This window comes from Eurytemora carolleeae, unplaced genomic scaffold (assembly GCF_000591075.1).
Source record: "Eurytemora carolleeae unplaced genomic scaffold, Eaff_2.0 scaffold74, whole genome shotgun sequence".
NCBI lineage: Eukaryota > Metazoa > Arthropoda > Copepoda > Calanoida > Temoridae > Eurytemora > Eurytemora carolleeae.
The window spans coordinates 224,986-237,079 of NW_019396090.1; the positions used below are offsets into that span (position 1 = coordinate 224,986).

The following is a 12,094-nucleotide window of genomic DNA, read 5'->3' on the forward strand; positions in this document are numbered from 1 at the left end:
CATTAAAACAAAAAAAATGATTAAAAATGAGCAAAACAAGCTTAATGAAGGAGCAGGAAATACAAACAGAACATAAAATTAAAAGATGCAAGTGCATTCTAGTAGGATAAAGAAAAATTAGTTAATTTAAAAGAGTTATTATAATTCAAACAAAGTATTTAATACTAAATTAATACTAATAAGTCTAATATCAATTCCTAAATATATCTTCCTAACTATTCTTCAAAAATCAACTCAAAAATGACTTTCAATTTCTTTTTTTTTCTAATTTTTATCTTTCCAAAATATACATGAAAACTCAAATTATTTCCTGCTTCACCTTTGCTGAAAATAAATATTTTTTACAAAAAAACTAGTACAACTCTATGAGGCAAGAACTAAAATGATAAACCATTCTGAAAAAATTGTTTCTTTTTTATTATCTGATCGACATTATATTGTTTACAATTTATTATGTTTGATGTACATAGGTTTAAAACATATGCCAGTTAATTAAATAATAAGTAAAACTAATTCCTAACAGCTGATGACGTCTTGTCTTTTTTTTTTTATTAAAAGCAGGACGGGGAAGTGTATTCTAACCGGAGTGTTGCGTTTTTTTGTCAATTAATAGACAAAATATGGGCACTGATGGACATGACATTTACACAGGCTGATCCAATTAAAGTGCAGAAGGACAGCATAAGGAGAAAATGAGAGAGAATTTTTCACGGAGCCAGAGAAAGTAAAGAACAAAAAACAAGAAAGGAAATGATAGACGTAAGAGAATAGTAAGAGAAAACCAAACCAATTTTTTAAACAAAAAAAATCTTATTTTTAAATTTTTTTACTTTTCCTCTTCTCTCTCTTTATTTTAGAGAAGAAAAATAGAACATTACTCCATTATGTTGTAAAAATCCAGTCTATACCAAGTTATTAGCAAATGAATGGTACAAGTGAGTAATAAAATTCAATATCAATCATCCAAACCTAATAGTTAAGATTAAGGAAAAACAGGAAGCAAAATCAGCACGCGTAAAAAAAGTGTTCACTATGGTAAATATTGATACCCATGGTCAAGTTTTTTGGGACAACAATGCAACATAACTCTTATCGGATCTTGGGCAAAATAAAACAATAGAAAGATCTCAATAACACATTGGAATCAGGTTTACTAATGTATCGTTTTATGTGTATGTGTGAGCGTGTGCCCACACCCTTTAATCAATAAATTATTGTTAAAGTTAAAAAACTAGAAATCTACTAGAAACTAGCGAAACTCTAGATTGTTAAGCTATGAAAAAAAAATGATTTTGTGATTTTTAATAATTTAAACGTCAGAAAACTAAGAAAGGGATGTTCACTCATCAAAAAAGAGATATTAACTAACTAAAACATACCTGTTTCATTTAGTAAGCATAAAAATGTCATGATTGGTTTTGAATGTGTATAGCTAAAATTCAGGCAGGCTCTAATATTTACAAAGCATTATAAAATATGCTATAGTCATGAATTCTATGATCTGAGAACAAAATTATTTTCATGAACAAGAAAGGCGTAAAGGCGGAACAATAAACGTAATTTCAAGTGACCATACATGTTAAGAGAGATAAGCTTAAACAAAGGTTTAAATGGTGCCTTTGTGAATCAAACAAGCTATACAATTCACTTGAAATTACGCCTTCAGTCCCTTTAGAGAAGTTAAGTAACAGCGTGATGAAAAAAATCACAGATTAGGATTTAAAATCATATATATCGTCTTCTGCAAGCAGAGGCTTATTCAGGGGGAGGGGCTATGGAAGCTAAGGCCTGTGGACCTGTGAAATCTATGGATTTCAGAGAGTTTTCAGGTCCCCAAAGGGTTCTGAAACCCCCCCCCTACCCCTCCCTCCACTGTAAAGAAAAAAGTTCAAGACCTCCCCCCTCCCAGACAAATTCCTGAATAAGCCCTGTCTGCCAGTGTTAATACTTTCTAAAGTCCCAGTCTAGCATTTGAATAGAAATTAAACTCAATAAAAAAATACGTTAAAAGCATAAATTCCATTAACTTTCCGTGTCCATTGGATTAAGAACTACTTTGTCTTTCTCTCTTTCTTCTTTCTTGAATGCGCCTCGGCTCGGGTATTCAAGAATTCGAACCACATGATGTTTGGTATACTCGTACAGTCTCTAAATATTTTCAAAATAAGATTAAATACGAAGACGACTTTGAGATTACAGATAATGTGAGTCCTTAAAACACAGACCAGAAAAAGATTTATTGTAAATGATAAGAAAAATAGTTACAAATTAACAGTAGTTAGTCAGCCTCTAAATATTTTCAAAATATGTTGAAATACGAAGACGACTTTGAGATTACGGATAATTTTGAGTTCATAAAACGAAGCTGAAAAAAAGTTTTATTGTTAACATTGTTAATAAGAGAAAAGAAAAATAGTTTCAAATTAACAGTAGTTAGTCAGCCTCTAAATATTTTTAAAATATGTTGAAATACGAAGACGACTTTGAGATTACGGATAATTTTGAGTTCATAAAACGAAGCTGAAAAAAAGTTTTATTGTTAACATTGTTAATAAGAGAAAAGAAAAATAGTTTCAAATTAACAGTAGTTAGTCAGCCTCTAAATATTTTTAAAATATGTTGAAATACGAAGACGACTTTGAGATTACGGATAATTTTGAGTTCATAAAACGAAGCTGAAAAAAAGTTTTATTGTTAACATTGTTAATAAGAGAAAAGAAAAATAGTTTCAAATTAACAGTAGTTAGTCAGCCTCTAAATATTTTTAAAATATGTTGAAATACGAAGACGACTTTGAGATTACGGATAATTTTGAGTTCATAAAACGAAGCTGAAAAAAAGTTTTATTGTTAACATTGTTAATAAGAGAAAAGAAAAATAGTTTCAAATTAACAGTAGTTAGTCAGCCTCTAAATATTTTTAAAATATGTTGAAATACGAAGACGACTTTGAGATTACGGATAATTTTGAGTTCATAAAACGAAGCTGAAAAAAAGTTTTATTGTTAACATTGTTAATAAGAGAAAAGAAAAATAGTTTCAAATTAACAGTCAGTGGTTAAGTTAGTTTCTAAATATTTTCAAAAAAAGTTATACAAAGACGACGTCATGACCTAGGATAATTTAAAGTCCATAAAATGCAGTTTGGGAAGTTCTTGATGTACGTGTGTTAAATGGGAGGAATTTTTATAAACTTCATATAAACACTTAAATACACAGAAATCTTTGTAGAGCAAATTGTCACAATGTTACTTGCTACAGAGCAAGCTTAAACTAAGCAGAATGTTACTTGCTACAGAGCAAGCTTAAACTAAGCAGAATGTTACTTGCTACAGAGCAAGCTTAAACTAAGCAGAATGTTACTTGCTACAGAGCAAGCTTAAACTAAGCAGAATGTTACTTGCTACAGAGCAAGCTTAAACTAAGCAGAATGTTACTTGCTACAGAGCAAGCTTAAACTAAGCAGAATGTTACTTGCTACAGAGCAAGCTTAAACTAAGCAGAATGTTACTTGCTACAGAGCAAGCTTAAACTAAGCAGAATGTTACTTGCTACAGAGCAAGCTTAAACTAAGCAGAATGTTACTTGCTACAGAGCAAGCTTAAACTAAGCAGAATGACTTGTTATAATTTTCTGGAACTTTTCCAACAACCAAAAATCAAGAGGAACTCTTTCATATTATTCAGTTATCGTTAACACCGCTAAACATTGATTAAACAACACTATTGTACTCAATCTATCTTTGTTTTTCTTATCTTTGCTTATAAAGAGCTCATAATATCTATTTAGTTAAGTAAAACGTATTATCATTTATTTTAACAAACAATTTTAATAACACTCTTCAAATTAGAAGACAATTAAATTATTTTCTCTCAATAAAGCTCTTAAGTTTTTATCTATTTTTGTTGATTATCAAAAGGACGCAAAAACAGATTTTTTTTATCATAATACCGATAAAATAATGATTTTTTGCAGCTTTCGGGAACTTATTTGCGAAATCGCGCAGTTAGTAAAGTGAGATCAAATGTCAGAGACCAGCGCAAAAAAGCACAAAAAATTGCGAAATAAAAAAGTTGGAAATGAAATATACCTGACTAAAAAGAATTCTGAAATCCTCCACCCAACAATTGTTGGATAGAATGGAGTAAAAATATAATGGGTTATCAGAAACCAAACTAAAATCAACCCATCAAATAACAAGACTGAGTTTTTCCATATACAGGGTTACCCACAAAGGACGAGACTATAAATGTGACGATGCCAAGGTTAAATTATGTATTCTGTCTCTAATGGCTTATCTAATAATTTGGCAAAGAAACAAAAAAGTTTACAGTTGCAGGGAATCATGAATATAAGGAAACAGGCAAATTAAATTCCGTACAGTCGTCTCTGAAGCTGCATTCTTTGTGGGTTACCCTGTATGTTTTCATACTGGCTGAATTCCCTTTTTTTCAGAGGTTAATTTTCTAAATATTAGAAAAATAGTTTCGTGCCTGAAAAATTGTTAATAAAATTGAAATTGAATTTAAATGTGTGTTGAAAAACGGATGGGTTTCCTAAAGCAGAAAATGCACCAATCACAGAGCCCCATACCACCTAAAAAAAAAAAAAAATGTGTTTCGGTAAAATGGATTAAACTTGGTTTCAATAATGCATTTCTCAACAAGTGACTAAAATACAATCAGAATCAGAAACTGAAATTAAATCAAAATTCGAACCTTTTAAAATACCAGTGTTCGAATGTGCTTTTAAACCAGTATTAGAGGAGGTCAAAAAAAGTCCAGCAAGCGCGTAATAAATATATATTATTGTTTTTATACCATCTATCTATAAACTCTAAGTTCTTTGTTTGTTTGTTCGTTTGTTTGTATCCAATTAACGACAAATATGGTACTTCAGGTATACTCGGAGTAGGAATCCTCTCGTTTACCTGGGGAACAATATGGTACTCCAGGTATACTTGGATTAGAAGTACTTTAGTTTACCTGGGGAACAGTATGATACTCCAGGTATACTCGGAGTAGGAGTCCTTTAGATTATCTGGAGAATAGTATGGTACTCCAGGCATACTCTAGAATAGGAGTCCTTTAGTTTACCTGGGGAACAGTATGGTACTCCAGGTATACTCGGAGTAGGAGTCCTTTAGTTTACCTGGGGAATAGTATGGTACTCCAGGTATACTCTAGAGTAGGATTACTTTAGTTTATCTGCGGAACAGTATAGTACTCCAGGTATACTCTAGAGAAGGATTACTTTAGTTTACCTGGGGAACAGTATGGTACTCCAGGTATACTCTAGAATAGGATTATTTTAGTTTACCTGGGGAACAGTGTGGTACTCCAGGTATACTCTAGATAAGGATTACTTTAGTTTACCTGGGAAACAATTATGGTACTTCATGTATACTCTTAGAGTAAGATTACTTTAGCTAACCTGAGAAACAGTATGGAACTCCAGGTATACCCTAGAGTAGGAGTCCTTTAGCTAACCTGGGGAACAGTATGGAACTCCAGGTATACTCTAGAGTAGGATTCCATTAGTTTACCTGGGAAACAGTATGGTACTCCAGGTATACCCTAGAGTAGGCCATCAGTCCTGCTGAAGCTAGGATAAGGAGACCACAGAACACCTTGAAAAAATAATAATAAATGTAAGGGATATTTACAGGAAGCAAAATAAATCCGAGTTTGAAAGGCGCCCTTCTTCCAAAATATCAAACCCTGAAATAAAGGTACGAAAAATTTAATCTTTATATTTTATAATAAAAAAGATTTTGATAGAGTCTTGAAAGTTTGATACTTAATGGATAATCCTGTAGAAATTGAAATAATTTCATCTTTTGTAAATATTATCAGAATTCGAAATTAGATTTTAAGGCCATTGGGACATTTCATAAATAGGACGTTTCATAGATAGGACATTTCACAGATGAGACATTTCATAGATAAGACATTTCATAGACAGAAGTTTTTCCATAGACACAGAGGAGATTTTTTATCTACGAAAATATCTATAAAATGTCCTATCTATGAAAAGTCTTATCTATGAAATGTCCTATCTATGATATTGTTATCTATGAAATGTCCCAACGCCGATTTTAAGGGCATCTAACCAACATTTGTTGATAGTACGGGATTTGTTTTCTCTGATTGAGCTTGATGTTCTTACCCCAACTATCACATAAAAAATACAACAACAAAGCAAGATTTTTTTGAGATCCTGAAAAAAATCTAGATGTCTTGAAAATAATATTTGAGGGTTATTTACCTTCCAAATAGTTTCCATACAGTTCCCAATATGATGCAATCTATACTTAAGAAATAGAACAAGGTAGGTGGAAACAAACCACATATACTGACTGTGGTTGGAAGGCATTCCGTGACCCTGAAAAATACATCATAATTTAATTAAGCAGAACTAAAGTTGAATTATTTAAAACAAGATGTAATTGAATTGTGTACGGATGGTGCAATTGAATTTGTGTAGATTTCCAGTTGCATTTTCTCCCAGAGAGGACCTGCTTAAAGTCCAAGAGCTTTTGCTTTCCCTTTCCTTAAAACCTTTCCCAATCCTTTATTCTAATCCTTTGCATTCTCCATATTCTACACCTTTCCCCTTAACATATACTCTTGACCTTTCCCCTCATCATTTACTCTCGACCTTTCCCATTATCCTTTAATCTAAACCTTCCCTATTATCCTTTACTGTTAACATTTCCCATTACCCTTTACTCTAAACCTGTCCTTACTCCTTATCCTTTACTCTAAACATTTCCGTGTCCTTAGCTCAAGACCTTCTTCCCATATCCTTTATTCTAAACCTTTATCTAATCTTTACTATAGACCCTAAAGGATGAGAATTGGTTTAGAGTAAGAAAAGGGATAGGTCAAGAGCATAAGATGTTAAAGTGTTTAGAGTAAAAGATGAGGGTGGGCTTAGAACGAAGGATAATAAAAGGTTCAGGAGTAAATAGGATAAAGAAAGCATTAGGACTGAAAGATATGGAAAGGTTTGGAGGAAAGGCTAATAAAGAATTAAGAGTAGAGGATTAGAAAGAGTTCTATAGTGAAGGATGAGGAAAGGTTTATAGGAAATTATAAGGAAAATTTAGAATTAAGAATAAGAAAAGGGATAGGGATTGTGAAGTTATATTTCCTCTTGGTGTAGACCTACATAAAGCAAATATGAATGTGTCTGAGAGTCTATGTTAACCCTTTACTCTGAACCTTTTATTTTCACTTTCTCAAAACTCTTTAATATCCTTTTCTCATACCCCTTTCTTTCCTTGCCCTAGACATGTTCTTTTATAGACCTAAATCATTTCTTATTGTTTACTCTGAATCTATCCTTATACTTCACTTAATAATTTTTTTAACCTTTACTCTTAACCTTTCCTTACCTTTCATTTCTTATACTTTTCTTTTTGTTATCCTTTACTCACAACCTTTCATTATCCTTTACTCACAACCTTTCCTTATCCTTTACTCTGAATAATTACTTATTCTTTACTCCAAGCCTTTTCTATCCTTTACTGTAAACCATTTCTAATTCTTTACTCAGAACCTGTCTTATCTCTTACTGTAAATCATTACTTATTCTTAACTCTAAACCTTTTCTTCTCCTTTACTCTAAATCCTTACGTTTTTATTCCTCTAAGCATTTTATCCTTCATTTTAGTTTTTTCTTTGTCCTTAGCTTGCACTCATTTCTTTTTCCCTCAAATCCTATTTTACCCTTCACTCTAAAAATTTAAATGTAAAAGTTTTAAAATGATTTCTCCTTGATATATTTCATATCAACAAAACTTAACCCACAAAGAATTGAAAACAAAAAAAGTTCAAAAAAGAAAGAATATGAGTTTATAGATTTTTCCAAATTTTTCCAAGTAAGGACCTTACCTACAAATGTCAAAAAAACAATACTTTGGAAATATGCGAATTGCGGAAAAATTCTCTAAAGGAAAAAGTGCTGACATATCGCAAAATGTTCATCTTGATGAGCTCTTTCAGAATCTCAAAAAAAAATTACATGGGATTTCTCTTAGAGGTCTTTCAACCACACTGTGAGCCCCTTTAATGTATACAATTATTAATTACTTGCCTCGAAGACGACATCTCTGATGATTGGTCTAGCCTCGGCAAAGTAGTGCTTCAGGAAATGGTTTAGAATGTGATTCAAAATTACTCCAATTCTAAATTAACAAATTTTGACAATTAAACGCGGCAGTGTACAACAAGGGGGGAGGGAGTGCAGAAGTCCTCAATGGGTAATCACCGCCACCCAAACGTGTTTTGTGGCATGTGCGCTCCTTAATTGGAAATCTCTACTACCTCAATTGGTAATCTGACAAAAAAGCGTAACAGTAAATCGTTTATTTCTTAGAAATAAGACCATATTAACCTCTGTTAATGGCCCTATGGTGTACCATATTGTTAAAGCTTTCTTTATTGATCCTCAGTTTCGAAAATAAATCTTTAAATATGTCACATGAAGCGCTAGCAATAAAACTACGTTTTTTTAATTTCAGGTTTGGCTTTAAGAATATTTGCGGAAATTTCCTCTGAATGTTATTGTTTTAAACTCCTTATATGTCACATCTTTAATGAACATAATAAAAACTATAAATTATGTTAGTTTGAAATAAACGACTCATATGACAATCTATGCCCCCCCATCCCCCCCCCGGATCACCCCAAAACCTGTGCTTGCTGCTTTGACTGCCCGTTTGCATTGACTACCTGTGTTCCTGTCTGGTCTTACTTGGTGTAGAACCGATCCAGCCTGGCTTGAGACCTGACTTGTCTCAGCCAGAAATGTTACCGATTTAGAGATGAAACTTTAACCAATAATTAATCATTAAATCAGCAATTTGTATCCAAGATTTGGCTAAAATAACCTATGCCTTGTTTCTCAGTTTTTGTTGACCAAACAAATCTGAAAACAAATTAAAAATCTATTTATGTCAATACAGATACCATGAAACACGGATAGAAAATTGTGTTAAAAATGCAATAAATTGAAATCTCAGAAAACAAGATTTACAGTTATTTCCAAATAAAGGGGAGGAGATTACCAATTAAAAAGCGCGCATGCCGCAAAACACATTTGGGTGGCAGTGATTACCCGTTGAGGACTTCTGCACTCCCTCCCTCCTACAACAGGGCTTATCAGTTTATCGTCAGGTTGGGTCAGTTTTAAGCTACACTGAAACTTCATTTCAGATGGTTCAAGATGCATGACCAGGTTGTACTCTGTATGTTGTCCGAAGCGATCTCATATTCTCAAAGAGCATAGTCTAATTTTTGATGATGAGATATCTTTATTATCTTATAAACATCCAAAATGTGCTTGCCAGCCAGAATGCTTCACGTACGAGGGTGCTAGAGAGTCGGGAAACGCGTTGGTTGCAGGATGCAATTTAAACTACCGATGATACTCTCAGTTAAAGGCTTTCTTTTAAACTACTTGTGAATTTTTCCAGATTTAGTTCAATCTAGAAACTAATTTTGAATGAAAATTAAGCTAGATAATGCATGTAATAAATAATGTAATATTTCAGAAGTAGTTCTGAACACCTAACAGCATAGTTAAAGGTAGTCAGGAGTGTCATTGTATTTCAAGTAATCCTCATTTTAAAGAGGGGCCTGGCCGATTTAAACGGTACCCTTGAAACCTTAATAAAATTGTATAATATAACATCGTTTTTCTAGCTTTAATACTATTTAATTCTGTAAATTTCTTGTTTCTGAATATTAAAAATGCGCAAGTCGTATTTGTAGAGAACCTGAACTAAACAGTTTTCAACCACAAAAATATGTATATATTATTCATACTTGAAAAGACAAAGTATTTAAGGATACCGTTGTAAATCAGTATTGAAAGGTAAAAGTGATCAGAATTAGGGATATTTTCTATCAAATACATTATGATGTTCATGCCATTTATAAATTAATTACAATTACAATATTTTAGGCTTGCAAATGGAGTGATTGGATGAAGAATAAATTTTGAAATTAGACAAAATTAGACCTAGTTGGATATAATATGAGAATTAAAATCAAATGTACGCAAAATACTTTGAAACCAGTTTTTTTAAACTACTCTGTAACATAAATGTACTCCACGTAACTTTGTACACAAACCGTTGTACAATTTGAAGTGTGTACACTGTACAGTATACACTGCGGCCCCTTTGGAACGTTTCTTGTATGAACAAGGTCTGTCCCATGTCTGTCCTAATGACGTACTTTAAGGATAGTTTGCGCCACAAGATGTTTCACTTAAGACAGTAAGATGCTAATCTGATAAGTGGATAATTAGGACGCACACATTTGGTATCGTTATCTAGTTGACCATTGTGAAGGAGGGGGGTGAAGGGCCACCATGAGCCCCGCAAAATGACATCCGGACTCCGGAGCCTTCTGATCTGCAGAATGACCTCCAAGGCTAACAAAACCGCCTCCATGCATCTCGCTATGTCTCCAAGCCTACACTATTCTGTCTCCACGCGCCGCATTTTGGTCACCAATAAAAATATTTGGATTTTACATAAAAAAAAACTTTTTTCAACAATCTCAACAAAATAAAATAGATTTTTGTTTTCTTATTTTCACAAATTCCTTAACCCCGAAGGTCATTTTGCAGGGCTCATGGCGGCTCTGCCCCCCCATTCCTCCCATTGTAGTATAGGGAAAAAACTAGCATGTAACTGTCATGTAACCCTCTTCTCAGATATACTAGATCATGTAACCCTCTTCTCAGATATACTAGAGAGTGTGTAACAATTTAGACTGATCAATGATGATATTTAATTAAGATCTATACCCCGGGAGGCCATACTTCGACATTTCAAGACATTAATAATTCATATTAAGTGACAAGAGACGTAATTTTAAGTGATACCCGCTTACAGAAAATTATCGGAGATATGAAGAATTTCATGTAAAAGTAGGTTAACTTGTTACAGTATGTTGACTAATGAATGCAGCAAATAATGTAAAGGATCAAAGACGATTTAAAGGCTTTTTCTTAATTACAATGGATAAGGAATCCTAAGTCGTTCTAGATCAAACAGATGTTTTAAGGGTTCAGTTACGAATCGGATATGCCACTTAATAAATGAAAGGTAACTTTAAAATACGTGCCCCATCCCTTTAAGTCTCCTTACCCTAGTGTGAAGGTGTGGATATCCCGCCTAGAGAAGAACAGAGTAGCTAGGATAATCACTATCACCAGGGGAGTCAGGGAGTAGATAGCAAACACCATTCCTAGCTGTACAATACAATACAATACAAATCATTCCTAGCTATACAATACAATAGATAACAAACACCATTCCTAGCTGTACAATACAACAAAATACACATCCTTCCTAGCTATACAATACAATACAATACAATACACATCATTCCTAGCTATACAATACAATAGACAATACACATCATTCCTAGCTATACAATACAAAACAATACAATACATATCATTCCTAGCTATACAATACAATAGACAATACACATCATTGTGAAAAAAATGGCGAGAAAAAATCTTTCCCTAAAAAATATGAACTTTGAGCCGCGATTTAAAACACAGAATGAGATTGAAAAAAAACTGTTCTTGTGAGTGCACTACAGTGGGACGCGTTAAACTGACGTAAAGAAAGACGACTTTATGTGTAAATTGTCCATATTTGTTAAAAAGGATTATCGCTCTTGGAGATAGTAAAACTGGGGTTGGAAATTAGTCCACCCATGAAATACACCAATTATGCAAATATGCATTGTACTGTACACAGTAAACGGACCCCTTTCTAATTAAAATGTTGATGTTAAAGCTACTTGTAACACTATTTGCTTATAACAACATTAAATATACACAAAGGTCGTCTTCACATTACATAATTTATGGGTCCGACTGTTTACCTTATCACCCTCCGGATACTCCACGTAAGTTAAACTCAAAGTCTTCCATTTTGTTTCTACTGTTTCTCCCCCGTCAAGATCCGCCATTTTATTTTTACCTGAAACCAAAAGTAACAATGTTTAAAAACATTCTAAAAGAAATTATTTAGGACACAAATTTATTTCAAGCTCTTATTA

At 33.0% G+C, this 12,094-nt stretch overlaps 1 protein-coding gene across 3 annotated transcripts; it reads right to left on the reverse strand.

Moving 5' to 3' along the window:
- Positions 1-398: 398 nt before the first annotated feature.
- On the reverse strand, positions 399-12,017 carry LOC111718390 (dolichyldiphosphatase 1). 3 transcript variants are annotated; one of them, XM_023493967.1, is made up of 10 exons: positions 11,918-12,017; positions 11,167-11,270; positions 8,100-8,190; positions 6,267-6,383; positions 5,545-5,628; positions 4,556-4,595; positions 4,090-4,174; positions 1,949-2,148; positions 1,380-1,741; positions 399-1,197 (listed from the first exon to the last, which is right to left on the reverse strand). In XM_023493967.1, exons 1-8 carry the CDS (start codon positions 12,002-12,004, stop codon positions 2,052-2,054), a joined length of 705 nt encoding a protein of 234 aa, XP_023349735.1. In that variant the 5' UTR covers positions 12,005-12,017; the 3' UTR covers positions 399-1,197; positions 1,380-1,741; positions 1,949-2,051. The 3 variants fall into 3 exon arrangements, with proteins under 3 accessions (XP_023349735.1, XP_023349733.1, XP_023349734.1); XM_023493965.1 differs by having other exon boundaries at positions 399-1,741; XM_023493966.1 differs by having other exon boundaries at positions 399-1,754.
- Between the last annotated feature and the right edge of the window lie 77 nt (positions 12,018-12,094).

Coding starts and splice junctions, on each gene's coding strand:
- LOC111718390 (XM_023493967.1), bottom strand. CDS start 12,004: ATGGCGGATCTTGACGGGGGAGAAACAGTAGAAACAAAATGGAAGACT. Junction 8,191..11,166: donor ATCCACACCTTCACACTAGG/GTAAGGAGACTT, acceptor TTGTTAATTTAG/AATTGGAGTAATTTTGAATC. Junction 5,629..6,266: donor GTATGGAAACTATTTGGAAG/GTAAATAACCCT, acceptor TATTTTTTCAAG/GTGTTCTGTGGTCTCCTTAT.